We start from the raw sequence: 17,289 nt of genomic DNA on the forward strand, positions 1-17,289 counted from the left end.
CGTTTAAGTGCGGCCTGCACAGCACCCGGAAGTATCAGCGACGGAGCGCTCGATATTGACCCTTCAAGAACCACCGGCAAGCAATAGCCCTATAAAGGTCTGCATGAGAGACAAAATGTGCACGGTCTTTAGGATAAGCGTCAAGGGAAGTAAATCCGACGCGGATAATCAGGGACATATCGTCGGCGCCACATACGAGTTTTGAATACTGCATCACGGCTTAACGTATAGAGGCGTAAAGATGGAATAGACAGGACAGATTATCCTATACACTGCGTAAAGTTCTCTGAGCTCAGTAATGCGTGATTACCGGTGCGCGCCGTATCATAGGCGAGATGACCGAGACTATGCGGGATTATACGACAACTCGGCAGGAGCCCATAGACATATCGCGCTTAACAGCCTGAGCCTTTTGAGGTAACGTTGCGTCAATAGTTAGCTTTAGCGAAGCATACTTAGTCTGCGCCATAGCCTTGCTCCGTCACCTCAATTTCAATTTGCAAGCATTTATTTCTCCCCTAGGAAATAAGAATTGAAATAGAACGTACACACCGCCATACATTCATATATATTATTTTAGAGCGCTGGATCAGAGTAAATAAAGACGGAACATGGCTACTGGAACCGGTGTTGCCTCTGCGTGACTTGCGCGTCCACAGAGAGCCTTACTTTATAATATGCGTATTGCAGTTTACAGAATACCGGAACACCGGAGACGTGGACGGCGGTGCAGCGCTGCTAGCGCCAACTCGTGGCAATTGCTTCGACCACAACGCCTCTAAAACGTCTGTGTTGCTTCCTCGTTCTCGTAAAAGGGAAGCAAAGGAATCAAATATACGGAAGTTATTATTGCCGTCAGTGTCGTTGCACTACTAGCTAAGTAGAACATGGACGTGCTGTTATAGTTACGCCTGTTCCATTTGGTAACTAAGTAAGAAGTTCCCAACGACATTTAACTCAGAGCAGGTATTTTAGGCGCTGCAGGAAAATAAATGTGTGTGTAGACACTTTACAGCACCATAGCAATGGGCGCCGCCATGTTTTCTAACATGACAGCGTCCCCCATTCAGAGCCTTCTGATAGGCGCTTGTTCACTTGTTTACAATAGCCACGTGGCCGCAGGCACGTGCTCAGCCATGTAGCCGCTATTTCGGCCACCACGGTGAGCAGTGAGTGCGTATACGCTACGCAGCATAGGTATATTATATAGCTTTAGATTAGGAGACGCAAGCGGCTTGTTTACGCAAAAACAAGTAACCACGGTACTGAGCATGCGCAGAACACTACGTAGGGGTCTCTACGTATGCAAGCCGCTTGCGGTCCAAAATTGCAGAGGCAGTGTAAGTATACCGTTCATGTATCCATTTTGTCTGCGCTGCAGTGTTATCGTGCATTGCAAGCCTGCCGGTTAAAGGCGACGAATGTAGCAGCCTGGTGCTTGTTTTTATGCCTTTTAAATTGTAGCCTTTACAGCAGTGGATTTGTAAGGCTGCTACGGCCATGCGCCTGTTGTCGTTAACTGTATGTGCAAACAATTTCGTGCGGGGACAGGCGTGTGCGCGCGCAGAAAAAGCCTGTTCGCGACCTGCTTCGACCACGCTGGTTGGTTCCGACCGCACAGTTCTTGTCGCCAGCGCTGATTACATAATTTCGGAATGGTGGTCTCATTACTTACAGCGTAGATTAAAATATTGTTCACGTCGCCAGGCTGAAGCCCTATTTCCCCCCATTAAGTGAGGCTCTATAACTTGCACCGGGACGGAGCTCCTCCGCCGGGCGTTGCAGGAAGAAAGCAGGCCCACGAGTGTAAAATAATGTATATTTACAACTGAGCTTAATGGCGTTCAGGCACCTGCCAAACTTCGTCTTCCTCTAGTCCAATCCAACTTCTTCCTTCCCTTCACCGTAACAATATGTTCGCGTAAGTGTGGCGAAAAAAAAAATGGTGCATGTACTAGCGATCGCTCTGCTGCTGTGTAAGAGAAAACTCGCGGCTCCTGCCTATTATTCTGCCTTCGACTTCGCTGGAAAGCGCTTGCGTGTGGAGGACGTAGCGTTGACTTGCATGGTTATCGAATTTCAACATCGCGTGATATTTTGTTCCAGCGGTGGCTGCAGCGATGTGTTTTTGCTGCAGGTGGTGTGAGCCTGAACGTCATTGCGGGCAATTGACTATCCAGCGCTGGCGGTAGAGCTTGTTGCGCACACCTTGCGGAGAGGTGTGCATAACAAGCGGTCATAAATGCGGGCACTCCATGTGCAGCTGAGGTGGATAAAACTCGCACGCAGTCTGTGTTTCACAAGTCCATGTCGCAGTTCTTGCAGCTCACGACAGGACACGTTTTCTCTGCCCAGTTCATCGCACACATTTTTTCTTTCTAAATAAAATATATAGATTTTGTTAATAGGAAAGACAGAGAGGTCGACCTGAGCTAGTGCGCTGTACTGTGCTACTCTTCACTGCATGGGCATGCAGAGGGAGTGAAAATACTGGGGTGGATGGTGATGATAAGAGAAGTGAAAGTGTTTATGTACATTAGACAGTGGCCCTAGATCCGCTCGTCTATAGTTGTCATGCAGAAACTTCTGAATAAATTTTACTACTACTACTACTACTACTACTACTACTACTACTACTACTACTACTACTACTACTACTACTCTGCTCTTCCACATATGAAGTAAATAGTATTAAACGAGTCTCGGCGGAACGTTGCGCGCACGCCCAGCGGCGGCTGATGCCTGCTTGCTCTCGGTTCAGAGGGCGTTCAATGGCGACAGGCCTGTGGCGACCCCTGGCGCGCTGTAGGCATACCGCTCGCTCTAAAAGGTCTTTAGTTTTTTGCTTTGTCACACAGTTCACTTTAGGTTTGTTCGTGCGCTGTTGACGTCGTCGCCACGAGAGCGCTGCCGCGCGTGACTCTCTCTGGTATTCTATAAACTGCGATATATACGAACGCGTTAAAACCTCTTAAAGCTTCGCGCACAAGCACCACATGCCTCGAACCGAGCAGTGCATGGTGCTAAGAAGCATCGCTTGGGTAGAAAGGTCTGTGTGGCCGCTGGTGCGCCACTACGATCGAGAATCCTTTCTCGGCCGACATCGGGGACGCTGTCTGCTGTAAACGAGTACCAAGGGCACGAGGCCGCGTCCAGGCGCCCTACATTGGACTGAAACTAGCCGCTTCCTCTGTGCTGATCGGTCGTCGGGTTTCTTGGCCTGCATATATGGGCGGTTAATCTAGCACTTGGCACGCGCCGATGTGTTTATGAGCGAACGCGCGCCGCCCGGCGCGATTGAGACGAAGTGTCTGTCGGTCTTGTAGCATCCGATTCCCAGAAACGATGCTGACGTACGCGCGCACATTGTCGCGCCACCAATATATATACGCCGTTTCCTGCAACGCAAATTCTTAACTATAATCTACTGGCTAAGCTAGACAATACATTGCCGCCCAAGGACGAGTGACGGATCTCATGTTCGGTAAGCGCCGTCTCTCTCCACGATGGCCATCCATGGCATTTATTGCGGGCTGATCGTGAAGCGTAGTGCGTTTACTGATCGGCATGTCACACTGAAACGTTGCGGCGCTGTGAAAGATATAGGGGGCGCTTGGCGTCATCGAACAAGAAGACGAACTGATGAAGTTATTCGCATGCTATAGACCGACTGACATGTGTGTTAGCCAATCACGATAGCTAACGAACTTGCGTCAGCAAAAGGTGCATGGTTCAAATCGCTCTATACTGCGTGAGGGGCTTTTCGGTTTAGCTGTGTCTGGATTATGTTTTGGCAGTGATGCGTAATAGTATAACCGCGAAGCGAGTCTCTAGATGGAAGAGTGCTGACAGTGGGAACAACGAAGTCAGCTTTAACCTTTCTGATAGACAATGGTCTTAACTGGACACTTTATTTAGCTTGCATGTGTGTACGGTGCGTTGTGTATATTGTGTGCATGTGATGTGCAATGTACGTATCATGACATTTTCTCATCATCCCCTTCCGAAGTGGTTGGCTAGGCGCGCGCCGGTATAGAAAAGTCTCTCTCTCTCTCTCTCTCTCTCTCTCTCAGGACTGTTTTCTTTAACACGGTAACTAACAGCAAAAGCGTAGCATTGAAACACAAAGCTATCCTTGCATGATTACGTGCGTAATAGTGACGTGAGCTAATTGCAATTATTTTAAGGAGCCCCCTACCAGTTCTGGTCATGTTGAGCTGACAAGTGCAGAGCATACATTGCGCGATAACTATCGTGTCTGCAAAGTATTACATCGCTACGCGCCGCGGAAAGACCTTAGATTTCAAACCGAACGCCGTTTTTCCTTCTCCTCGCGGCCGCTGACGTACTCGTGTGCCTGCGCCTACGTACTGCCCTCCGCAGTGTGACGTCGCTCGTGGTGACACGTGACCTCGATAATTATTCAAGACATCTGTTAGCTGTGCGATCTGTTGCTTGAATTGACGAATTGAAGTTTAGAGAACTAATAAAACACAAACGGAATGTCTGCGTGTTTTTGTTTTACTTCGCACCGAAGCAAGAGAGGTGTACTTCCGCTTCGTTTGCTTGTTCCCACGCTCGTGCGGTCACGTGCGCAGATACCGAAACTATGCCATTTTCTACCGTGTTCCAGCGCGTGATCATGCTCTGCGATCCGCTTGTTCTGCCTCAGTATTCGTGTATCACTGAATTACACCGCTAGGCAGATGTCCTCGTGCACAGCGCGCAAAATCGTGCGCTGCGCGAACGAGACAACAGCTCGCGCGCGACGCCGTCATCGGAAATGCGTAGCGCCGAAAAAGAAAGCGAGGAGAAAAAAGTAAATAAAGGCGGGGCCTGTGATGTATGCGTCATGCGGTCCTCGAGTTCCGGTATGGGAGAACGCAGGGAACGAATTTCGCTTGCGGAGGCTAGACGGGGCGAGTGGAGAGAGCGTCTTGCTTGGCAGTGGAGCCCGCCTGCTGAAATCATGGGTTCGCGGCACTGAAATATTTCTATCTCGGCTATTAACGAGCCGATTTGATTTTTTTTTGTGGGAGAACGCTCCGTAAAGGACACGTAACTTCCAGCGTATAACCAAATTTTCTATGGGGTCTGGTGAGGGGCCCTTTAAGGGCCAAACTTATTACGTTGTTCTGTTTATTTAAGCAAATTTCAGCTACCTGCCGTTAAGCTAACAACACCACACTAAAGAGCGCATTATAGTTGCCGCCAGCAACTCAGTGTTATGACGTCCTTCGTCTAGCGATCACAATGTTCTGCACGATCCTCTAGTAATACTCCTTTTCCGCTTGTATCTTGTAGCACATAATCAATGTAACAAAGCACCAAAATTCATTTGCGAGGCGAAATTAGTATTTATATGTAGTGGGATATACATATAATAGGACAGCTCAGGAATAGCTAAGGATTGTCGCGTAACCATAAGCTACAGCCATGCAATTATACGCCTAAGATCCAAGTGCATCCTGCTATATAGCATATAAATGCTGAAAAGTCTTTTTTCTTACTGTTGAGTTATTTTCATGCAGAATGATCAACACATCGCGGCAAGTTATCGCTGAAGGGCTGCATATTCAGGCCTCGCAGCGACCATTTCATTGGTTTAAAACGGCTTCACACACACACACACACACACACACACACACACACACACACACACACACACACACACACACACACACACACATATATATATATATATATATATATATATATATATATATATATATATATATATATATATATATATATATATAATGTGTGTGTGTGTGTGTGTGTGATATACGTAAAACACAATGCTCAATAAAATTGGAATGATTGTGATGAACGGAAGGCGCCATGGTCACACATCGCACGCTCAATACGTGCGGTCACTGATCTTATTTCAGCGCAAGGACTATGCAGCGCGAGGCGACATGCGTCTCTATATCGTCAAAAATGCATACCAGCATTTACGTCGGCGCTACAACCACGCAACAAACACTCTTCAAAGGATATAGTGCAAGTTTGCGGAGTGCGTTAAACACAATCCGCATAGAGACTATGCTCAGGCTGACTTCTCTGCCTTTTTAATAAATTAGAAAGGCAGTGAAGTCTATCTCTAGTAGTGGCTAGCAGACGACGCCACCCTCCATCCATCCACACTAGTGCGAGCTGGCCGATCACGGAGGCCATGCCGCACTATGCGTGGTTCAGCCATTGTCCACCAGGTGGTGACTCCGCTCGATCTCCTGCGGGGTAAAAAGAAAGGTAATACGCTATCACTGTGCTACACAGGGTGCGTGTGCGTCCTTGAAATCCTTGAAAACCCTTGAATTTGTGAAAACAGATGCAAGGGCTCCTCAACTGCTTGAAAACAAACGTGCTCCATGAATTCCTTTAAAGGGCCCCTGACCAGGCCTGGCCATGTTGAGCTGACAAGCGCAGAGCATACATTGCGATATAGCGATCGTGTCTACAAAGTACTATATCGTATACGCGCCGCGGAAAGACCTCAAATTTCAAACCTAACGCCGTTTTCCCTTCTCCTCGCGGCCGCCGCGCTCCAAGCCGGAGGATGACGTACACGGGCTAGTGCGCCAGCGTACACGGGGTGTTTGCACTGTGACGTCGCTCATATTGACACGTGACTTCGATATTTATTCAAGACACCTGTTATTTGTGTAATATGTTGCTTGAATAGGCGAATTAAAGCTTAAGGAAATAATAAAACACACAAACCGAATCATCATCATCATCAGCCTGGTTACGCCCACTGCAGGGCAAAGGCCTCTGCCATACTTCAGCAACTACCCCGGTCATGTACTAATTGTGGCCGTGTTGTCCCTACAAACTTCTTAACCTCATCCGCCCACCTAACTTTCTGCCGCCCTCTGCTACGCTTCCCTTCCCTTGGAATCCATTCCGTAACTCTTAATGACTATCGGTTATCTTCCCTCCTCATTACGTGTCCTGCCCATGCCCATTTCTTTTTCTTGATTTCAACTAAGATATCATTAACTCGCGTTTGTTCCCTCACCCAATCCGCTCTTTTCTTATCCATTAACGTTACACCTATCATTCTTCTTTCCATAGCTCGTTGCGTCGTTCTCAATTTAAGTAGAGCCCTTTTCGTAAGCCTCCAGGTTTCTGCCCCGTACGTGAGTATTGGTAAGACACAGCTGTTATATACTTTTTTCTTGAGGGATAATGGCACCCTGCTGTTCATGATCTGAGAATGCCTGCCAAACGCACCCCAGCCCATTCTTATTCTTCTGATTATTTCAGTCTCATGGTCCGGATCCGCAGTCACGACCTGTCCTAGGCAGATGTATTCCCTTACCACTTCCAGTGCCTCACTACCTATCGTAAACTGCTGCTCTCTTCCGAGACTGTTAAACATTACTTTAGTTTTTTGCAGGTTAATTTTTAGACCCACCCTTTGGCTTTGCCTCTCCAGGTCAGTGAGCATGCATTGCAGTTGGTCCCCTGAGTTACTAAGCAAGGCAATATCATCAGCGAATCGCAAGTTACTAAGGTATTCTTAACCGAATGTCTGTGTGTTATTGTTTTACTTCGCGCCGCAGCAAGACAGATGTACTTCCATTTCCTATGCTTGTTCCCACGTCGTGCAGTCACGCGTGCAGGCACCGAAACTAAGCCATCTTCTGCCGTGTTCCAACGCGTGATCATGCTCTTTGATCCGCGTGTGTCTGCCATAGTATTCGTATAGCACTGACTTATACCGCTAGGCAGGTGTCCTCGTGCACAGCGCGCAAAACCGTGTGCTGCGCGAAACGAGACAATCACAACAAATCGCGTGCGACGCCGTCAGCGGAAGTTTGCCGCACCGCAAAAAAAAAAAAAAAAAAGCGACGCGACAAAAAAATGAAGGCAGGGCCCGTCATACCCAGCATACTTTGGACAGCAATTCAGACCACACACGTATACAGAGAAGACGGCGCTGAGTAATTATGTGTACGTTATTTCTGTGCTCGTGTGGTTTGGGCTGCCGTTCAAAGCATGCATTTCAACCAACTACAGCTCCAACGCCTTCGAGTCCGCCACCAGGTGATCACCGCATGGATCTGCCATTCTCAATCCGTCAACTCAAGGCAGCATTAGCTTTGTGTGGCCGTGCATCAGCGCCAGGACCTGATGGAATTTCCTACCGAGCTCTGTGTCATCTGGGTGAGCGGGCGAGAGGTGCTCTCCTTGAGCTGTACAATGATTCTTGGAGAGATAGTGACAGTCAGTGAACATTCCTTTGCTTGTGTGTTCATAGTGACTGCCTCTTTTTAATGTAATTTGCATTCTTTGGGAGCGTCACCCAGTTTGCGGCACGTCTGTAATATTTTTCTTACTTTTTCTATTGTTTATATCCCCCATTTCCCGTCCTATAGGGGCAGAGTAGCCAACTGGGCACGGCCTTAGTTGTAGATGTTGGGCTTTGGATAACTTCGCTGCCTTTTCCTCCTCCCCCTTCTTCTCTTTCGCTCGTGGTCCATAATTGCAATAGCATTTTTACTAGGAAGCGGAAAATCCTGCGAGCGTCCGGCGTTAATCTCTGATGGTACCAAAACTCGCGTAACGAATTGATGACGTCACGATCCCGGCGCTGGACATGCTGGGGCTCGCAGTGCGAAATCCCATTGTGAACAGCCACGGCGTCCGACGGAAGCCGTGGCCCACAAAAAAAAAAAAAGTACTTTGCCTAATTCGAAAATTTAGTTGACCCACGTTTAAAACCGACCTGGCCCACTCCTAAAATTGACTTGGCATACACCCAAAATTGACTTGCCCCCCCCCCCCCAAAAAAAAGAAAATTCAGGGAGCCGCATGAAAAAAATTCACTTTGCACAATTCGAAAATTGAATTGACCCATTCAGAACCGACCTCGCCCAGCTCCGAAATTTGAGCGGCCCAAATCCCAAAATTGACTGGCCTGCCCCCAAAATTTTGATGACTCACACCCCAAAAATTTACTTGGCCGATTTCGAAAATTCAGTTATATATTTGTTTTATTTCAAAATGCTGCAGGGCAACAGTTTTGGCCCATGCAGGAGGGTCTGTACAAAGCATGAAAATACAACATGGCACAAGAAATGGCAGTCAAGAGTTGACCCACGTTTAAAACCGGCCTTGTCCACTCCCAAAATTGACTTGGCCGACCCCCAAAATTTGGGTGGCCCACCGTCAAAATTGACTTTGCCCAATTCAAGCACATGACCAAGTGAAAAGTACCGCGCGGAAGAGTCAATGCTTGCGCATTCCCACTTTAACAAGCGCAGTTCTCGTGCAGAGAGATCAGGCTCAGGCTGACCTAACTTTCTCAGTGTGCTTTTTTTTTTTAATGCCATCAGCGCTAAAGGGCTGGTGGATGGTGGCTTTGAGGAAGTGCGTTGGAGCGCGCGGAAGAGTAACAAGGCGTTCAAGGCATTCTACGAAGGACCCCTCGGGTCGAGTCGGGGAACAGCAATATCGCGTGCGCGACTCGGATGTGAATTTGCACGTGCACAGCCGTCGAAACCGACGTCTCCGATCGCAGGCGTCGCGTGTCCCGCCGCCCCACCTCCACGATTGACCGAACACCTACTGTCCTGCTCACACTCGATTGTCGCGGTCGATCAGCTTCCCTCTGTAAGCAAGCTGGCCTAGTCGTGCGCCATAAAGCACCCTGAAGCCATCGCGTTCTTTATACGATAGTTCAAATTGCGTACGTTTGCACAACCTGTACGTGTTCAAATGGCATGAAATCAGACTGCTATTGCCAAGCCTCCACGAAATGTGACCTGAAATCCACTGCATGCTCTTGTGGAAGTGAAAACTCCACACGACGAGAGTGATTTCTCATGTTACGCTACATGCATACATACGCTGTCTAAACGATAATAGCGAGGTAAAATTGAGGTTGCACTCAATGTTGGTAGAACGTAATAGTCAAAACAACGAGCGCGTCTGGCCATGTGCCAAATTTTGAGGCATCGTTAAAGCAGCGTAGGTGTCAGAGCGGGAAATTAGACAACCCGACAGACGTTCCTATACATGTCTCCAATGATGCTTTCATTTAAAAGATCATGTAGATGAATCCACCAAAAGCGCACATTTAACTTTGTTTGATTTTGAAAGCCCTAGAAGCACCGCAGGCTACAGTTTCGACGGCACCTGCTGCCGGAGTTTTATTTTTCAGGACTCGCCCGCGCGCCAGAAATCGCCAAATCTTTCAAAATCGGAAGTCCACTGTTCATTTCATATACGGTGCATGGCGGTGCTCGTGGAAGAGCTCCGACGACAGCAATGCTTATTAACACCGTGTCGAGAAGCTGTCGGTCAGATTGATCGACTTCTTATGGCTCTGTTATAAAGCCTCATTCATACAGCAGTCACACAGCCTTCGTGACGGTTGCCGGTTGGGTGACGGTGACTATGGATGGGCTCGATGACGGCTTTTGGGATCAGGCATCAGAAAAATAGTCAAGAGGAAGACGTGGAGTTTTCTAGTTCATGTAATGCGTGGAGCAGATAACACTCGGTCCGTGAAAGTATATACAGAATGGGTGCCAAGGGAAGGGGGAAACGTAGTTCAGGGCAAGGACCTGCTCTTGCGATATACAGAATTGTTCGTAAGAACATATACCAGTCAATCCTGGTGCTGGGCGTGTTATTAGCGAAGGCGGCCGGCCAACGGCAAAATGATCTTTCGACGCCAATTGTATGCTGGTGCAGATTAGGAAATTTGCAGGCATAACCGGAATGATTTGACTTACTCACGACAGAGATCATTGGAGAACGCTTGGAGCCCAAGCTTCGAGCCTTAAGTGTACATATATAGGCCGATATTGATCAAACAAGAGAAACGCTTATTCGTTTCATCCTCCTAAATTTCCTTCTTGTACTTTTTATATCTTTGCTGGCCCTCTGTGGGCCACCGGTGCTATACAACTGGAAGTTGCCGCAAGAATACATGGTGGTTTGGCGAGTCGACTCATTTGCCTGGCCTCCTATATTTGACGGCCGGATTAGTCGCATACGTGGGGCTGCTCACTTTCTGAACGAACAGAGCGCAATCAGCTCTTTGGGGACCTCCGTATCCTGACAGAAGAAAAGCTTCTTCCAGAAAGGATTAAAGGCTATAGGTGACGTAGGCTGCGGGTTTGCTTCGGGATTGCGGGGAACGCGCGACAGACAAATGACAGCCCTTGACCCACACTCTGAATCCTAGCTATTTCGTCAAGCATCATGTTTACAGGGATTCGCGCTACAAGACGGGACAGGCGAGGCGGTACGCGCGCGCACGCACACGCACTAGTTTGTGTACGCGTACGCGCGCTGTCAGGATTGGGGGCTCAATCCCATCGCTCGTGATCCGTTGTCAAGATTGGAGTCCGGCATGAATTAGAAGGTAGCTGGCCCATGCCGTCGTCCAACTTATCCACGCTGAGGACGTTGATGAAGGGAAGCACTGTTTCTCATCGAGAACGAGGAATATGGGTTTATTTACAGTATTTATATCAGTCTAACATGACTGTTTGAGAAAGCACATCAGTCTAACATGACTGCTTGAGAGAGAGTCTCAGTCCAACATGACTGCTTAAGAGAAGTGTGTCGAGCATCCGCACAACAGCAGTTTTTAAACACTCGGTCCTCCCGCGATAGAAGGTGATGCGAGCGTTCGTTTAGTAATCGCAAACTAGCCACCTCTCCGCAGGTCGGTTTACACACACACATGCGCACACACACGTGTTTACGGTCCGAAACCGACACCACACGAATTTCATAGAACTCGGAGCCGTCCCGGGTAGCGCGTTGTCTTGCGTCTTGGTCGGTGCATGGGAAGGAGCGTCCGTCGGCGTTCCCGCGGCAGCTCCCCCGCTCGTAGGAGATCAGGTCAGCTTTGTCGTGTTGCGCACAAAGCCTGCTTCGTCGAACTCCTTCAGTCACAACGCATCCTAGCTGAAGCGACGGAGAGTGGAGGGTGCGCGTATTGTTCCCCGACACAAAGTCGATTTAGTCACGCCGCGGCTAGAGGTTGGCGGCGGAATTCCAAGATGAGGTTGCTACCGTTGCGTAAATGGCTGGCAAACTTGCACTGCAGCTGGCCGTTCTTAACAGCGCTCCCTGCTTTTTTTCGTTCGTTTGCGCCATTCCGTGTAAACGTGTATGATGACCCTTCGACTGAAACAAACGCAATTGGTGTCTGCGTCCTTTGATGTTGCTCGCGGTTTCGTCAGCCCTCACCCTCCACCAGCCCCACCCTCCCACCTTTATCCACGGGTCTGCGTTGAGTGCATGTAAATTCGCAGTGGCACGTATACACGGAGGCATATTTCGGGCGTACTTCCCGCGTACGCGTCAGCGCCCCGCTTTCACGCCCTTACCATGGGCAGAACACGCGCCAAGGGTTGCCCGCTCCGATCGATGACCACACAGTATATAGAGCAAATTTTGGCCTCGATTGCTCCGCGGTCACAGCGAGACGTAAAATAGACGTGCCGGCGCCGAGCGACGCCTGAAATACGCCAGAGATCCGCCTCTTGTAGTTGCTGCCAATATATACTAGCGCTCTTCGATATTTTTTTGCGCATCTATATAAGCTCTTTTTGAAGCAAGGTTACACATGGCATACAGGATTACAGCCCGATATCTACGCAAAGCGCACGAACGTTATCGTACGTAAAGCACAATGTTCGCCAACGCAGCTTTCATATTCGACATCGCCAAAGCAAGTCGTTACGCTTTTAATGGCCGCAACCGTCCTCTTTCTGCCTTTAGAAATACGCCGTCCGCCGAATGTGCGCCACGTCGCGCGCGGTACCCTCCTGAATAGCCCGGAGGTGAGCCAGACGGGCCCGCTTGTCTGTAGGAGTGCGGAAGAAGAAAAGAGAAACAATTTCCCGTCTGTCACGCGCACTCGGTTGCACTAGCATGATGCTGTTATTAAATGGACGCTCCGCTTCGCGCACGAATTTGAGCATGTTGAATGCGTTTGCTTCGAGCGTGCTTGAGGCAATCATTTACCGCTGTATATAAGCCTTTCTTGTTATCGTTTCCTGCAATTTCCCCAGGGGCAGAATGACAGAGGAACGTATACGCGTGTCATCTGGAGTCTGAACAGTTCTCTCGTCACGCGCCGATGTATTTTTCTGAAAAGGTCATCAGACTGGCTGACTCGTTATTACTTCATATTTCTTTAATTGTGGTTACATCAGTGCCGTGAAGCTTATTTCCTCACGCACTGTAGGCCTTCGAAGTTTTTGTTTCATAATTCTTGATTCGTTACACTCGCTTCTCCGTCTGGCGGCTACGAATGGCGGCATGTTGGGCGTGAGAGAAAGCGTTTACGTCGTCCCATCAGCACCTGGGAGAGTGGACATGTACGAAGAAAAAGTGAGGAGAGTGAGTAATTTAGTTACGGGCTCTTCTTCGCTCCCTACTTTCCTCGTTTAGGCGTGAAACATTACATGTGCGTTCACGACATTCAACGCCCCTCACTCAAACCTCTGAACCTCCCTGTATTATGTTTTCCATGTCGGTATTTGTTCGCGTCTCTTTCCCTCTTTCTACCTTCCTCACTTTGCTGTTTTTTTTCTTTTTCAGCGGTATATGAAAGCTCTTTCTCTCTCTCTCTCTTTCACACGCACGCACGCACGCACGCACGCACGCACGCACGCACGCACACACACACACACACACACACACACACACACACACACACACACACACACACACACACACACACACACATACACACAAACACACAAACACACACACACACACACACACGCACACACACACACACACACGTTCGGCCTAGCTCCGCACGCGCTTCGGACGCACGCGGGGATTGCGTGAGAACTCGTCGTACCTGCCGGCCTCATGTGCGTAGGGGCGCAGCAGCCCGCGCGCGATTAATTAGACGCTCCCGCACACACGCGCACACACAAGCACACATATAGAGGACTTATCAGTCCAAAAGAGACTCTCGCGCTCGACAGGAAAGCCCACGCCCCGGCCGCAATCGAGCGCTTGGCAAGCTCGATTGCCTCCCCCTCCCGCCTGCTCCCGCCTCATCCTGTCGTCGCGGGCGGCCCGTCGTCACAAGGTGTGCACAAACGGCGTGTCTTCGTGTCGTGCGGCGTCCATACCCCTTCTTTTTTTTTTTTTCCAAGGCCATCGCTCTTGACTTCGAGTGGTGGGCGTGCACACAGACGCGCGCACACCTGGCTGCCCGCGCGTTCACGTGCACAGGTGCACAACGCGGCACGGGTCGCGTGCACCGTTCAACGAGGAGGAGGAGGTTGGTGCAAGCGACAGGTTGGCTACCGCCGCGTCGAGGAGCCCCGGAACTCTGCTACAGCGTCGTCGTCTCCCTTCGGCCACGGGGCAGAGATAAGGATTAAAGAGCCCGCGGCTGCGCCTGCTCGCGCACCAATCGCGCGACATTGACGGTGGTGGCTGAATATAGCCGCGTGCGTGTGTGCTTGTCGCGTTCAGTCGGTCGGCCGCCGCTTCTCATCTCCATGCTGCGGTCGAAGCAAACGGCGCGCCCCGGCGTCCCCGTTGCGTGCTACATCCGACGCTGCGTCCCATCGACGAGGCTCGGTCCGGGTCGGTCGGCACCGTAAGCGCCGGTGCTCAAAGAAGGTTGCTGTCCAGCACCATCGACCCCTATACAGCCGGACCCAGCGTCGCGAACCAAGTTCTTACGGCGCTTGAAGAACAGGCAGACGTCTGCAACACGCAGCCATGTCGGCGAGCCCTCTGTTGAGGCTCGTGCAGTACAGGAAATGCAACCTGAAGAGGTACGTGCTGTGCGGATGCAGCATCTTCTACTTCTCTCCTACAACCCACCCCCTTTGGCTTCCCTTTTCAGAACTCTCTCTTTTCTTCTTCTGCCGGTTCTTCTATACAGCGATATGTTGTGAAATGTCTTGCTGGGTAAAACCTTTAGCCGAGGTTGTGTGTGAAACACCTGTTCTGGGATCGCGGGATGTTGTAGGTGCTGCATTATAAGCTTTTCGTTTGTGTTCCATGTCCAGACCCACGTCACTAGCGGTGCGCGGCAGAACACTTTATGCTTCGTAAGTACCGCCTACGCTTTTACTAAGTTATCTTTTGCAAGACATTTTTGTGAGCGGAAGACACTACGTTGTTCCTCTTGCCTCTCTTTCTGAATCACACTTGCTGAATTGTACCATGCATGTTCAGATATTGCATTATTACAGCAACTCCTTATTTATTTTTATTTTTTTAGTAACTTTTTTGTCATCCGGAAAGCGGATATATGTGGCATCAAGGGGGCTCTCGGTTGTTCTGAGAATGAAAAAGCTTTTCATTACTAATTTTTCGTTTGGGCTGTAGCGTTCATTTTATATGTGTGGTGTTTAGCTATATTTTGGGATGGCAGGCTCTTCATTAGTCAAAATTCCCATGCTGTCGCAGTTAGTAAACAACTTGTATTTTAGGCGTGTTGACGGCCTAAAGATCATTTTAGCATGTTTCAATGCTTTGTTATGCGTGTACACAGCTTTAAATATTTCTGGTGCGACTGTGGTGCGATGAATCAACAACGTCGAGACAACTGGCCATCAGCAGCTCATTGTGGCTACACCGCTGCCGGCTAAACGAAGCCGCCGAGCTTAACACCATGGCTTGGGGGTGGGAGATGGGGGGAGGGTTTAGATCGCCAGAGGCATTAGGGAGTTTTAGAATAGGGGCCCCAAACGTTTTGGGGCCCCAAAGAAATAGCGTCGAAGCCACTGCGCATGCGCAAGACGCAAACTGCCTTTGGGTTTTGCGTTGGGAACGCTATTTCACCGATTTAGCGGGAGCCCAGATAGCGGCCCCAAAAGTTTTGCGTCGGCAAACATGGCGGCACCCATCGAAGCGACGGCTCTAACCTAGCACCAAACTGGGTTCGATTCGCGGTAACGCGTGAAGTTCGCAAGCTAGGAGAAGTAACTGCGGTTATCGCTTTCTCTCAACTAGGGTGTGTTATGAAGATTGACTCATTAGACGCCGCTGATTTTGAATTCGATTGTGGATTTTATGGCTCGTAGGCCTAACACGGCTAGCTTGGCTGTTGAAGGCTAGTAAAGTTGGTTTGCTCAAAACTAAGCGCGACTAATTGCTTGCTGCTTACAGAATAGCCTCTAAATTGTAATTAAATGCGAATACACGCAAGTCAAAATTATTATTCCTATTATAAAATGGTATATTTTATTTAATTATTTCTAATAGCTTTCCTTTGACACCGTAGTGGCGCTGTCAGCGCAAGACGCTATCCGCGAACGTAAAACCCTATTCTAAAACTCTTCACTCCTTCGTGTCCCAACGCTAACACCCGCAAAGCTCTTTGGGGCCCCAAACTATTGGGGCCCCTATTCTAAAACTCCCTATTGTCATGTAGCGACAGTCGTGAGATTCCCAAGGACAGGCACCGTTGCACATTGCACGAACGGGCGAATCGACTATTCTGCGGAGTGTTTATTGCCTTGGTGTCTTATCATGATGCGCGACTTGTACGAACGGTGTACACGATAGTGTAGCCGTACTTGTTTATGTCTCTCGGGGAAGAGGCGCTCAAAACAACCGCGCTAAACCGAGCACGTGGACTGCCTTCGTATATCTCTGGGTCTTGGGAAACGTCGCTGCTTTCGGCGGACTGTTTTGCATACACATCATAGCACATGCACAAAGCAACCACGCGGCTTTTCTCTCTCTCTCTCTCTCTCTCTCTCTCTCTCTCTCTCTCTCTCTCTCTCTCGTTTTTAGGTTCCCGTCTATGTGCTTTCGGTTAAGCGAAACACGAGGCACCACACGAAGAGTATAATGGCGTTTATGTTTCTCCTTTCGTATTCAGATTTATTCTGGTCGTTGCGTTATGAGGCGTTCGCCACGATCACGCTGCGTGTGGACTCATGACGCGTCTTACATGCACTGGCTGCATCGGTAGCGGCGCGAGAGCTCTAAAATCTGGGCTTGTTGGTGTACGCTCAACGCGTCGTTTGCGGCATGCCAGAGTGTTTGCACGTGTGTCCAGCAATATGTTGGCTCTCTGCCTATAGGTTTAGGCAAAGCTTTCTAGGCGAACCGGAAATGTGGCGATAACTCGCCAAGAAAAACATTGCCCCTTAAAGAAAGAAAAGAAAAATGCAGAGGGAGCTTTTTTTCAGGAACTGCTGCTTGCAGACTGATTCACAGAGCCCCAGTAACGAGGAGATATAATTTATATGGAGAAAGGCCCAGTAATTGCTATCGAAAAACACCTATGCTGTACTGCATGTTTCTGCGGCGACTATCGGAAAT

The 17,289-nt window shown here is 49.3% G+C and overlaps 1 protein-coding gene across 5 annotated transcripts in view; it reads left to right on the plus strand.

Moving 5' to 3' along the window:
- Nucleotides 1-17,289, plus strand: part of LOC142578747 (proton channel OtopLc-like) — a 94,760-nt gene that overhangs the window by 47,805 nt on the left and 29,666 nt on the right. The window contains exons 1-2 of one of the 5 annotated variants that reach the window (XM_075688277.1): nucleotides 14,217-14,783; nucleotides 15,021-15,062. The exons of 3 other annotated variants lie outside the window; for them this stretch is intronic. In XM_075688277.1, coding sequence (XP_075544392.1) covers nucleotides 14,728-14,783; nucleotides 15,021-15,062 — 98 coding nt within the window. In that variant the 5' untranslated portion in view covers nucleotides 14,217-14,727. Of the gene's footprint in view, nucleotides 1-14,216; nucleotides 14,784-15,020; nucleotides 15,063-17,289 lie in introns of those variants that run through there. One more of the 5 variants, XM_075688278.1, reaches the window with a different exon arrangement.

This window comes from Dermacentor variabilis, chromosome 4 (genome assembly GCF_050947875.1).
Source record: "Dermacentor variabilis isolate Ectoservices chromosome 4, ASM5094787v1, whole genome shotgun sequence".
Classification (NCBI taxonomy): Eukaryota; Metazoa; Arthropoda; class Arachnida; order Ixodida; family Ixodidae; genus Dermacentor; species Dermacentor variabilis.